This window comes from Amphiura filiformis, chromosome 9 (assembly GCF_039555335.1).
Source record: "Amphiura filiformis chromosome 9, Afil_fr2py, whole genome shotgun sequence".
Taxonomy (NCBI): Eukaryota; Metazoa; Echinodermata; class Ophiuroidea; order Amphilepidida; family Amphiuridae; genus Amphiura; species Amphiura filiformis.
In genome coordinates, this window is record NC_092636.1 from 17,944,644 (window position 1) to 17,958,794 (window position 14,151).

Below are 14,151 nucleotides of genomic sequence, written 5' to 3' on the forward strand. Positions count from 1 at the left end.
TTTCACATTAAAAGTATGGTTGGAGACTTAGAAAAGGTGATAGCTGTATGTGCATTATCCTTCATATCTTTATATTATGGTTTTGAAATCACATGCTAGCTAACACTTCACATAATCCATCTGCATTAAGGGCAGAGTAATGGGAGAGAACATGGACCTTTTCGAGCATCATTATTTCTGAATTGTATCTCCAAAGTATATAAAACTATACATTTTTGGAAAGGAAATGAGTCAAGGAATCCCATGGTGACGTCAGATTTTTTCAAAAATCTTGAGTTTTTGATAAAATCACAAAAAATCACTTTTTTACCCCAATTTTTTTGTGACAACTTTAAAAAAAATCAGTTCGGAGTAAAAAAAATCAGTTAGCTTTTAATGAAGAAGAGACATGAAATGAACTTAGGGAAGGTTTTTTTATTTTTTTGAAATTCATCTCTTTTTTCAAAATATTGAAAAAAACATGTGAAAAAATCAATTTTGTCATTCTATTCAGCTAAAATTGCACATAATGGTGTATATTTTTGTTTAAAACAAATATTTTGAAAAAATGAGAAAACCTTCCCTAGACTTTGATGTACTCTAAACGATAGTGCAAAAAGTTTACCTTTTGCTTGCATATTTTTCGAGTTATCTTGTCACAAAAATCGTGCAATATTGTCAAAAGTGAACTATGAGAAATCGACGTTTTAGTAAAAAAATGTCAAAATTATGCACAAAATGTCCTTATATTTTAAAACAGCAAAACTTTCACGCTTGTAAAAGATGTACCTGGTGCATGGTCTTAATATGCATCTTTTGCAACAATGAATTTATAATGTCTGCTTTTAGTGCGCCAAAATTCAAAATAATTAAAAAATCTAAGTGGCATTTTTACTGCAAATTTGTGTTTTGTTTACACCACATTTGCCGGCGTTAAAAACATACCGAATGCGCCTTGACTGCGTTGGACATACGCCGCAGAGTTAACGCTGCGTCACGCCGACGCTTGAATCGCTGCAATAATCACAATATTTCGCATTCGCGCATTTCTGACTCATTATTTCCCGCCAATTTACTAAGCTGTCTTGAGCCATGTGACTTTCTAGAGTTGAAAAGAGTGAAATAAATCGAGCAAAAATACGTGTTAATATTAACAAGTTGTATTTTATCAGTTTCAAGTGAAAGAATACATCTTAGTGTTGATAAATATTAAGAAATCTCAAATTCGGGCGTGGACGAATGTGTCTTCCATTACTCTGGCCTTAAGACTGACGATTAAGGCTGACGACTAAGACTGACGTACCATTATCATTAGCATAGCTGAATTCTAATGTTATGTTAGTTTGAATACGCAGTGTGACATATTCCTCCTGTAGTTCTCTCCCAGCCGTTATATCTAATGCCATAGGACATGGCTCTGCTGTGTGAGTCTGTGTATCATACATGTACCAGCAGTCATCTTCTGGACTCTTGGTGCCTTCCTTAATATGACATACTACAACCTGGCTGGATCTGGATGTTATCTGTTGAAAAAGAAACAATAATTTATTTTTATTTTGTTAAAATTTTAAAATCTAATACTGGAACTGAAATTTGCAACTACATGTATGTTGCATCCAAAAACATTGGGCTTCAACAGGCATCTGATTGATGATGGTGTGATGGTTTTGAACAACTGGATGAATAACCTACACCAAGAAATAAAAACACCAGACAATTCAGAAATATACATACATTTTATTTCTTAGTTTGTATAGCTCATCTATTTATTAAGAAAGAAAATACTTGCCTTCTACTGATCATGATTAATAAGAATTTTCAAGATGGCTGTGTTTCTAAAAATAGATTGGTAGCCTTTTTTCTACGCAAGAAAGGGAAAACAACACCACCACAAGTAGCAGCATTATGCGCCTGTCACACTACACCGAATAGGTCTTCCGTACAAGAAACGGATGGTATTTTAGTAAATCCGTTGTTGTTCGTCAATGATCGTTATATGTTCTTTTTAATGTCCTGCTATCATCCGCCAAATGCGTTTCGTGTTAGGTGATGTTCGTTAAGTCCGTCGGCAAGTTTTGTGCATGCACAAAACTTGAAACGGAGTGTACCGAATACACATGTTCGGTATTTATCCGATGTGTGTTAGTATGGTGCTGTATATTGCCGGAGATTGTTCGCTCTCCTTTCGTTCATGTTCGTTCTTTGTTCGTTGCACTCGGTCCGTGTTCGTTGCAAATACGTTCCTGTGAGGCCTTCACCATCGGATAGCATATTTTTGCATTTGGTGATGTACGTTGACCCAGACCGTCTTAGTGTCACACTACACCGGATCGGTCTTCCGTATAAGAAACGGATGGTATTTTAGCAAATCCGTTAGTATTCGTCAATGTTCGTTTTATGTTCTTCATATGTCCTGCTATTATCCGCCAAATGCGTTTCGTGTTAGGTGATGTTTGTTTAGTCCGTCAACAATACGTTTCAAGTTTTGTGCATGCACAAAACTTGAAAACGGAGTGTGCAGAATACACATGTTCGGAAGTTGTCCGATGTGTGTTCGTACTGTTCTGTATATATACCCTGGGTTTGTTCGTTATTCTTTCGTTTATATACCGCAGGTGTTTGCAAGGTTTCGCAGGCACTTCGCGCTTGTACCGGATGTAGCGAACATGTGCATCGATCATGGGGGGGCTTTCTGAAGGGTGTGTGACGCAATATCATATTTCCCCCAGTACTTTAGTGACTGATAAGTAGAAAAGTGTCAGTGTCAGTGGATAAGTGTCAGTGGATAAGTGTAACATTTTAAATTTTGCAAATTCAGTTCGGGCCTTCTTTGTTTTTTTGTTTAAGGCAATAGGCCTAATAGTGTAAAAATGATGCACCAAAAACAATTTTCCAAATTTTCCATTTTTAAAACTAAATTTTTACACAATAGGCCTAGGCCTAATAATGTAAATAGGTCCTACAGTCCCCATGCAAATGGTTTCAATTGGACCGTCATTTTGAAAAATGGACAAGTCTTCCTTTTTGCTTCTGCTATGGACATCCACATGTTATTTTTAAAACAATTGTTTATAATACAATAATGGTGAAAACTTTTCAATGGCTTCAATTAGGCTTTCGTTTCACCAATTTGCGGCTGTTTGAAACTAAAATAGTACACAATAATATAGTGCTAAAATTGATCCAAAAATGACAAATGGCTTCAATTGGGCCTTCATTGTCCAAAGGTTTCTCACCTCTATTGCCCCCGGACGCTGGTTGCCCTGATATATCAGATTTGTAGCCCTTTTGTACTTATTAGCCAATATTTGACCATCAAAGTTTTCCCCCTTAAAAGTTGTCTTTCCTCACTTTGTTCACCCTCTGAAAAAGTGCTTGCTACGTCACTGCCTCTAAGGGGTCAAAAACCCTCTCAAACACCCTCTCCTCCCCCACTTTTCTGATAGTGTGGCCGCTAATAATCCTGCAGGCGCCGGTCATTTGTCGGACGTTGAACGATTGAATATAAAACGCCAGCAGGATTATTAGCGGCCACAACGCATAGAGAGAAGAACGGGCATCGGACCCCCAAATCCGGTCATTTGTCGGACGTTGACCCCCAAATCCGGTCATTTGTCGGACGTTGAACGATCGAATATAAGACGCCTGCAGGATTATTAGCGGCCACAACGCATAGAGAAACGAACGGGAATCGGACCCCAAATCCGGTCATTTGTCGGACGTTGAACGATCGGATATAAGACGCCTGCAGGATTATTAGCGGCCACAACGCATAGAGAGACGAACGGAATCGGACCCAAAATCCCACCGAAAGTGCTTGCTACGTCACTGCCTCTAAGGGATCAAAAACCCTCTCAAACACCCTCTCCTCCCCCACTTTTCTGATAGGGTGGATGTCCCTGTTGGTGCCACATGCGACGGATTCGCCGGTCATTTGTCGGACGTTGAACGATTGAATATAAAACGCCAGCAGGATTATTAGCGGCCACAACGCATAGAGAGAAGAACGGGAATCGGGGACATTTGCGGACCCCCCAAATCCGGTCATTTGTCGGACGTTGAACGATCGAATATAAGACGCCTGCAGGATTATTAGCGGCCACAACGCATAGAGAACGAACGGAATCGGACCCCAAATCCGGTCATTTGTCGGACGTTGAACGATCGGATATAATACGCCTGCAGGATTATTAGCGGCCACAACGCATAGAGAGACGAACGGGAATCGGACCCAAAATCCCACCGAATCTTCTGCCGGACTAGTGATTTTTCCACCGAATAAAATATTTTTGTATTCGGTGATGTACGTTGATCCAGTCCGTCGTAGTGTGACAGACCTACAATGTATTACTAAAAATAGTTTGATGACCCTGTTTTTTTTCGGAGATAAGGAAAACATCTCCACCGCTATGAAAGAATATTAAAAATGTATAAATCTGAATCGGGATTGGAATGGCCAATATGTCAACTTTGCGATTGAAGAGGATCGGCCATCACTAAACTTTTTATAATTTACCTCCGGGATATCTGATAATATCGGCTGGCAACACTGCTTGATGCTGTCCACACTTGCTGGTGCTTGGTGCGTATACCAGATGCCACATATATTGATCCCTGAACACAAAACGAATCATAACGTATTTGATAAGAACATGTTACATGTACTCATTCTCAATATCTAGAAAGAGTTCATTTATGATCTACATTGTACTATAGGCTTATTAAAAGGTGATTCCAGCAGATGAGTCCCATCTGAAAGTATTTGTCAGACCTATGGTTGTCAGTTTTTGTAAGGATTTCCATTTTTCACAACAAAATGATAAATTACAAGTGGATATTCATAACTTTATAAACTCTGTAATTGATAAATGTTTTATTGAATAGCACTGCTTAGCTGCCAGAAAGAGATTTTTTTCTTTCAAACATTAACCCTTCATTTTGGTATACTTTGGGCATAGACTCAACATAATTTAAGACAATTCAATTTCCATCAAATGCATGCAAAACAAACTGTACAAGAAGTGTAAGATAGAGGTAAATGCATCAAAAGCAGAAGCATATGGTGTGCACAATAAAATTAACAATGACGACAACCCATGAACATACATGTACAACTAAGTACTGAGGCATAATAAACTTTAGAACTTTCAGCAAACATCACTCTTCTAGATTCATCACTATTCTACTAGATTCAAGGCTGAATAACTTTCAAAATCACATAATTAACTGTGACAATTCAAAAATCCTTTGTAAGGTGCGTGATACAAACTCTAGACACATCAATGAATCCATATATGGATCAGGAGAAGAAGACCTACATGTAAAAACCATGAATAGGGACAAGGCCCCCTCTTAATATGACATCTACAGTTGAGATCCGGCAAACCTGAAGCGAGTAAAATTCTGGTTTTGCGCAAAAGAATGTTATTCAGTCTTTCAGCAAACATGAATGCATTTTGTCACTTTATTCAATGTTTTTAATCTAAAGTCTGCACAAAAAGAAACTCAGCTGTTATAAACACGCTTATAGCTTCAGAACTAATAATTGTTTCCACAATATTTCAACATAAAAAGAAGGATGAATTATTTACGCGCAGTTTGATACCAAATTTGTCAAATGTCGTTCAATATTAACAACACAGTAGTGCTTTTGAAGAAAAATATCCTAATTTAAAAGTTGCAGTTTACATCGATCAATGGTTATCATATGCCAGCACGGTAGCACGTAAAGCCCGCCATTATCTTCACGCTTATTTTCAAATCAATACAAATAGCTGCAACTTTTAAATTCGGGTACACTGCTGTATTATTAATATTGAACGACATTTGACAAATTTGGTATCAAAATGCGCCAGAATAAATCATCCTTCTTTTATGTTGAAATATTGAGAAAACAATTATTAGTTCTGAAGCTATAAGCGTGTTTATAACAGCTGAGTTTCTTTTTGTGCAGACTTTATATAATACCTGTAGTAATTGTCTGATGGAGCTGGCTAGCATCGGATTTCCAGTCTTTTTTTGCTTCATGACGTGCACAGCCATAGATGACAAGCTCACCAGCACTATTTCTAATACCCTGCAGGAATCCTTGTTGAGGGTTTGTGTCTTTCAGGAGAACTTGCGTCAAAGGCTGTACAATGTAAAAATTAAATTCACCAATTGAACTAGACTGCATTGCAGTCCTTTTTTAAACAATTCATACCATTCCATGCATAAAACACAACACATCCACATCCCCAGTGACTGCCCTGCCCAGAGAAAAAGGACTGCACTAGTGATATATGACCTGTGTGACCCACTATATCTTAACACATAGACTCAACCTCTTTCATCTCAAATCTGAGATGAATGTTAATGAAGTAAAAATCAATGTGGGTGGTAATCTTAACCAATAACAGATAGGCAAGCATACATGTTTACGCATGTCCCTATTAACCCAACCCCCGGTCCCTGCACTCCGTGCATCCGCGGGTATTCATGCTTGTCGGTGAACTTTAAAAACAACCCCTTTTGCATCTCATTTCGCGAAGTTTTTAGGGGAAAAACACCCCTTTTTTTTAGCGATTTCGCGAATTATTTGCCCTTCGACGATACCCCTATTTTCGCTAAAACGCGATCGATATTTCTAACATACCCTTTTCTGACAGAAACACGTAGGCTGCTCCATGAAAATACCCTTTTTTTTCAATTTCGCGAACACATGGTTTGAAAAACACCCCTTTTTGTGTGTTTCATGAATCGCATTTCTTCATCTGAAAACACCCCCTATTTCGCGAAATTTTCGACGAGCATGAACACCCATAGATGCACGGAGTGCGGGGACCGGGACCCAACCCACTACCCATGTGGTCCAGGTGGGTAGCGCTATATCTGGGTCAGGTAACATAAACCACAGGATCTGTGCATAAACAACCAAGGTTGCATTTTTAATGAGATAGCATCATACCCAGTATTAGAGTGCATAGTTCATTGTATAGTCTAAATACAGTAGACCATTTTTCTCATGGATAGTTAGCTGTTGGATCAGAACAGGATTGGTGGATTATCCATGATGGGATTAGAGGGATGATAAATTTAAATGGTCTACCGTACTACATGTACAGTAGACTACAATTGAACATGTCAAACATGTCGACCATTTTGCGCTATTTGGGATTATGTTAAGGTGCAACCCACAACAAAGGTTTATAGCTTATACAAAGAATGAAAATCCAACAATCTTCGCTAATTTGACCCCCGGGATTTGACCCCAGATAACTACTATTGACTGGCCATAAAAATAATTGGCACATTTTGTGAAGTACGGTACCGGTACTTTAAGTTCACCTGGTGTCATACAAACTCAACCATGTATGAAATTAAGATCATGTGAACCTGATAACCTTTAAAATAATTGCCTCATTTTAAGGTGGTACTACACCCTTGATAATTTTGTGATTATTTTTGCATTTTTCTCAAAAAATAATGACACACTGGTAACAAAAGTTATAGGCAAGGAATCCAGTTACTACACTGGAATTTCAGTGACTCAAGACAAGCGGTACCGGTACGTTATTTATGATAAGAAAAAAGGTACCACTAAAATGTACTTCATTTCTTTTAATACATACCGGTATATAAGGAACCACTTGTCTTGAATCACTGAAATTTCAGTGAAGGAATTGGATTCCTTGCCCCTATAATACATAACTTTTGTTACCAGTGTGTAGTTATTTTTGTGAGAAAAATGCAAAATTAGTCACAAAATTCATCAGGGGATCCATCAAAAGTTGATACATTTAACTATAAACGTAACATCAGGCTTCCCGTTAGTGTGCGTCATTGCGTCCAGACGCATAATTTACAAATTTGGACGCAAGTTCACATGGCTAATCAAGTATTTTATGTCCATTGTGGACGAGACAAAACTTCAAATTTTATCATTAGTTGATGATAAAAATAAGAAATTTTTTTCTTTTATATTTTTAAGATAATAAAAGCCCCAAAATTTTGACCCACCTGCTGAGAATTGAAGTAAATTCTGCAATATTTGTAAATGAAACGTCAGGAAATCGTGCACTTTTTGCATGCTTTCCGAACGATCGCTGTACAGCTGGGGAAGTCCCGATTGATTTGTTTACAAGCAAGCACATGCTGTTAATGTTTATTCAATTATTTAAATCACAACCTGACAATATTCAATTTTTAATATTTTAAGTTTATTTTCTCATATATAATCTTGGTTTCCTTTATTAGTATTATTGTTACGATGAATAAAAGCAATTTTAAAGACAAAATCCAAATGATAACCCTTTTTCGTATTATTTGTGGCAGCACATGTTTTAGTTTTTGTGGCATCAACAATACGTTACTTTAAAAATAGAAATGCGGAAGTGGAAGTACGAACGAAAATTGCTCAAGATTGACAGACTTTGCTCATGTTTTTGCACCTGTTTTTGACCACGTTTCGGACCAAAACTGACACAGAAATGAGAAAAATTATCATAGCGAATGGAGATGGAATATCACGGCGAAAATGCACTTTTTTTTTTTTTTTAACAATCAACATTTGATGAGGTGTAGACCCGTGAACGTGTGTATCGTCATAATCGTGAATTTCAGATGGACGCACAAAAATCTGTCTGGACGCAAGTTTTTGCAACCTCGTCAGCAAATTTGCATCATTACGGACGCACATTTTTAAAACCTTAACGGGAACCCTGATGTACATCGATCATGTACATGGAAAAACCACTTAGAATGCTTTAATCCCGGCTTTAATGCAATGTTTTTCTTTCTTTTTTTCATGTATAAAAAGTGGCAGCAGTGATCAACAGCAGCACATTAGGCCAAGGAAAGTCGATTTTGAGTTTCCCGTCACCTGCCCTCACTTCATTTTCTGACCCTCACTTGAATTCATTATTGTAACTTTCCAAAAAATACCAAAGAAAACTGGTTATATTTGCAAACAAAATTATGAATATCCCTTTATTTTTTGTGGAAAAATCAAAATCAAAACATAAATTTTGCTGTCAACCTTGCAGACTCTTTGTAATATACTTTTGAATCTCATTTGGGCTAAACATCCATCTTCAAGTGAGTGAGCCGCAAATAACAAGACATTTTACATGCGTGTTGGTCATATAATGTATTAATGAAAGGCAGACAAATAATGAATAATGAAAAAGTTACCTCACTAACTCACTTGTTTTTCAGAAATTATGTGACGGGAAACTCAAAATTGACTGTTAGGGGCCTTAACCATGGTTTAAAAAGGGGGCGAAAGTGCACGGGTCCGAAATTGAAAGGGTGTGAAGTGTCTAGACTCGCTTGCCAGTCCTATACATGTATACACCGTACCTATGTATATTGAGGACTGGCTTACGCCATTTTGGATGTCAATGGGAAATACACACTTAACGATTTGCGCCGGTTAGAAACTTGAAAAAAAATCTTTAAAATTTCATCAATGTATATAAATGTGGTACCAACTGTATTGTGCTTGATAATTTAAGACTCGGTTGAAACAAAATTAAGGATCGAAAGCATTTAAGTGTCCAAAAGGCAAAATTATCGTCAAAGTTCTGCGAAATCGGCACCCTTGCGAAGGGTTCAGAATTGAATCGAACGAAAATATCCGATCTTTGCGATCAAAAACACAAAATTACAACTTTAAACATACTATTGGCAAAAGACAGAAGTTGGCCCTTGCCTGGAGCTAACGGTGAGTTATCCTGAGACCAAGTTTCGCTGGAAAGACGTTCCGGTGACTGCGGTTGTTCGTGTTTGTTATACTCTCAGTGTAGAAATACATGCATATGATCCAAATTATACCACTGGTAGTTATGATCGAGTGCGTATACCAGGGTGTAATAATGTTTATGTAGCTCCCATTGGTTCATATGATGAGTCCAACATACCTGAGCAATACGGAAGGACCGGTTTGTTTCCCTGTGCGGTTGAAGTATCACCAATTCTTGTAGACGCATACAGGTGTATGAAAAACTTGTCAAAACACGCATCACCAAAACAAATGGACTCGTATGAGCCAATCAACATCATCTACTACTTGTCAAGCAAAATATCTGACTATTTCTCAGATGTTGACTTGCATCATGATTTAATGATATGTAACCCCAAACTGGAGATTCCCATGTGTGACAGGATGGTGACTGCAGTTGTCGGTATTTATGGGGCTCTTTGTGTGGAAACACATGCATATGATCCAAATTGCACCGCTGGGGGTTTAAATCATGATCTCTTTCCAGGGTGTAATGAAGTTATTTTCACGGCTAATGGTTCATATGATGAGTTCAATTCATACAGACAGTGTAACGCACTTATTTTGTCTCACCTGCCCAATTTATCTCCCAATCATATCATGATAGCTGCATACAGGAGTAAACAAACTTTGGCTATACATCAAACCCTTATTTACATGGACTCGTATGAGCTAACTTACATTTTCCACTACTTGATATGCAGTATGGCAGAGGTGTCCACCAAAATTGGCCTCAAACCATACATGCACGTCTCTTATGAGGCTAAATACAGGTGCCTGCCCATAAGTTTTGTGCTCTCAAAACAACGCAGAGCGCGTATTGAACACCCTAGTAAGCACGCCGTGGTTTACTTGACATTGTTGCTCTTGATGCAATCTGGAGATTGCGAATTAAATCCTGGACCCTTAGCGGACCAATCCAGTTGTTCCAGATTCCCCTGTATCATCTGCAAGGATCCGTGCACATGGAATCAGCGTGCCGTGCAATGTGATGAATGTGACGGGTGGTATCATGCTAGCTGCATGAACATGAATTCCCTCATCTATCAAGGTCTAGGAGGGTCCAACATATCATGGATATGTTGTAATTGTGGGATCCCAAACTTCAGCACCTCCATGTTTTCTCAATGGTCCCTGGACCTTTCCAACTCATATGCTAGTCTTGAAACATTGAGTAGCGATGAGAGCCCCCTAAGTCCACCTATGGCTTCCTCTTCGCCAAGAAAGTCTCCCAAGCCAACCAGAAATGAAAACAAATCTGACAAAAAGAAAAACAATGTCAAACATACTAGACCGTTGAAGGTCATGGTTATCAACTTTGGCAGTTTAAAGAAGAAAGTTGCTGATCTAGCTGTGTGCATCGACACACATAAACCCGATATAATCATTGGTACAGAAACATGGATCAATCCATCAATAAGGAATGAAGAGCTTTTCCCTGATGGTTTCTCAGTGGTCAGAAAAGATAGAGAGGACTCATACGGGGGAGTGTTGATTGCCCTTAAAGATGATTTGATTGGTACCCATAGGGTCGACCTCGACACAAATTGTGAAATTGTGTGGGTCCATATCAAACTTGTTGGATGCAAATCACTGACCATTGGGGCTTTCTACAGACCCCCTAATAAGAAAGATCACCAATACTTACAAGAGTTGCATGACTCTATCTCCAAGATTAAAAACAAAGAGAAGGAAAACATCTGGATAGGTGGTGATTTCAACTTAGGTGACATACTGTGGGAGACACAAACAATCCGTCAAGGTTCGCCAGTTAGAGCGTGTTGTCAACAATTAATCGATTTGACAAATGACTTTAACTTAGAACAACTTGTCAAAGAACCAACACGGAAAAATAACATACTTGACTTATTTCTCACAAACAATCCCACCCTTGTGGAGAAATCTTGTGTGATTCCAGGCATGAGCGACCATGACGGAATACCAGTGATCACCATAAACACCTTCCCTAAAATCATCAAACAGAAACCTCATAAAGTGTACCTTTACAGTAAGGCTGATATGCCTGGGTTGAGAGCTGAATTGAGTAAATTCAGTGATAAGTTTTGTGAAGAGTCAGCAAGTTCTGACACTGTTGAAGACATGTGGATGTGCTTCAAGTGTAATCTGAAAGAGGTTATGGATAAATTTATCCCTTGCAAAACAATTTGCAAGCGCAATAGTACCCCATGGATCAATGGTAAGGTAAAAAGACTCCATCGTAAAAAACAGAGAGCCTACAACAGGGCTGTCAACTTTTTGGAATTGCTTGGCGTGAGACAGAAGCGTACCGGAATTTGCCGACTCCGATGTTCATTTTGACCGATGATTATTTGAGCCACGGCGCTCGAGATTGTGAAAAGCGGGGGGGTAGGAACAAGAAATTATTAATGACGATGCGTGAGGTTTTACTAATTTTCCAGCTTTTTGCGTGAGATTTATTACCTGGGCGTGAGATTATACTACCTTGGCGTGAGACCGTGAGAAAGTGACCCAATGCGTGAGACTCACGGCCAATGCGTGAGAGTTGACAGCCCTGCCTACAATAAGGCCAAGAAAACTGGTAGTGAACAGGATTGGGAGAATTTTAGTAACTTGAGGAAAGAGACTCATAAATTCACCAGATTTTCCTACAGAAAATACATCAGGGAATTCTGCCTCGAGAGTAAGAAACAATTCTGGTCCTTTGTCAAAAAAATGAAAAAGGACTCATCGGGCATCACAACCCTTAAATCAGCTGGAGTGTTGGTATCCGAAAATATTCTCAAGGCTGAGATCCTAAATGACCAGTTTTCATCAGTATTCATACAGGAGAACTTGCAACACGTCCCAAATTTACCAGTGTACCTCACCCCCCATTCAGAACATAGTCATACATACACCAGGGATTGAGAAGTTACTTAAGGGATTAAAGCCAAACAAAGCCGCTGGGGTTGATGAAATATCCCCCCGTATTCTGAAGGAGGCTTCTCATGAACTGGCACCAGTACTTACAAAAATCTTTCAGGCATCTTTGGATACTGGCTCTTTGCCAGAAGATTGGCGCAAAGCCAACATATCTCCCATTTACAAAAAAGGTGACCGAACACGTGCGGAAAACTACAGACCGGTCTCCTTAACATGTGTGTGCTGCAAGCTTTTAGAACATGTCTTACATTCAGAAATCATGAAACATCTTGACTCAAATAACATACTCACCCAATACCAACATGGGTTTAGACGAGGTCACTCGTGTGAGTCTCAGCTTATCCAGACCATGCATGACCTTTTTACATCATTTGACAAACGCCTTCAATCTGATCTTTTAGTCCTTGACTTCTCGGCGTTTGATACCGCCCTCACCATAGACTCATGCTTAAACTTCAACATTATGGTATTACTGGATCAGTGTACAAGTGGATTTCTGCTTTTTTGTCACAACGCTTACAACGTGTTGTAGTAGCGGGCGAGCACTCCCAGTGGGCGAAAGTCCAGTCTGGGGTACCCCAGGGTACAGTGCTCGGCCCGCTGCTATTTTTAGTCTATATAAATGACCTGCCGGAGAACATTACGTCCTCCGTCCAGGTTATTTATGGACGATTGTGTGTTATATAGAACCATCAAAAATAACAATGATGCTAAATCACTTCAGGATGATCTTGACAGGTTATCTGAATGGGAAAGCAAGTGGCTCATGAATTTTAATGCCCAGAAATGCTTCCTCCTTAGAATTACTGGCTCTAGGTCACCCATCATGACAAAATATAGTTTGGGCAATTCAGTTCTTGAAGAAACAACTTCCCACTCATACCTTGGAGTGGAAATTTCTCAAGATCTCAAATGGGACACTCATATATCTAAAATTACTGCTTCTGCAAACAAAACACTGGGTTTCATAAAAAGAAACCTAAGTTCGTGTAACAAGGAAACTAAAGCAACTGCATATACTGCTCTTGTCAGACCAACTGTGGAATATTGCGCTAGTGTGTGGGACCCCTTTACAAATGAACACATACATGAGATTGGTAAAATCCAGAGAAGAGCGGCCCGCATGGTTTGTAATGACTATCAGCAAACCACTAGTGCATCTGGTCTGATAAGAGATCTTGGCTGGGACATGTTAAGCACACGGAGGAAGATCGCTAGGGTCAACATACTACATAAAGCCATAGGGGTCACCTGGCCCTACCAGTGTCGGACTACCTGCGCCCGGCCAGCCGCTACACAAGACGCTCTACCACCAATACTTACATACCATACCACGCCAGAACCAATTGTTTCAAGAACTCTTTTGTACCTCGCACCGTCGTGGATTGGAACTCACTTCCACCTGACTTCCATTCAATTGAAGAACCTAACCAATTCAAATCAAGCACTTCAGAATACTACAAGAACCAAGACACAATAAATAATATCAGAGACTAATTAGCAGCACA

General features: G+C 39.1%; 1 protein-coding gene across 1 annotated transcript in view; it reads right to left on the reverse strand.

Annotated features, from left to right (window-relative positions):
- The window catches only part of LOC140160705 (ufm1-specific protease 2-like), a 42,379-nt gene that overhangs the window by 27,115 nt on the left and 1,113 nt on the right, over positions 1 to 14,151 (reverse strand). The window contains exons 2-4 of the mRNA XM_072183992.1: positions 5,947 to 6,109; positions 4,496 to 4,593; positions 1,283 to 1,502 (exon numbers count right to left, since the gene is read on the reverse strand). Of these exons, the coding sequence (XP_072040093.1) occupies positions 1,283 to 1,502; positions 4,496 to 4,593; positions 5,947 to 6,109 (481 nt within the window). The remainder of the gene's footprint in view (positions 1 to 1,282; positions 1,503 to 4,495; positions 4,594 to 5,946; positions 6,110 to 14,151) is intronic.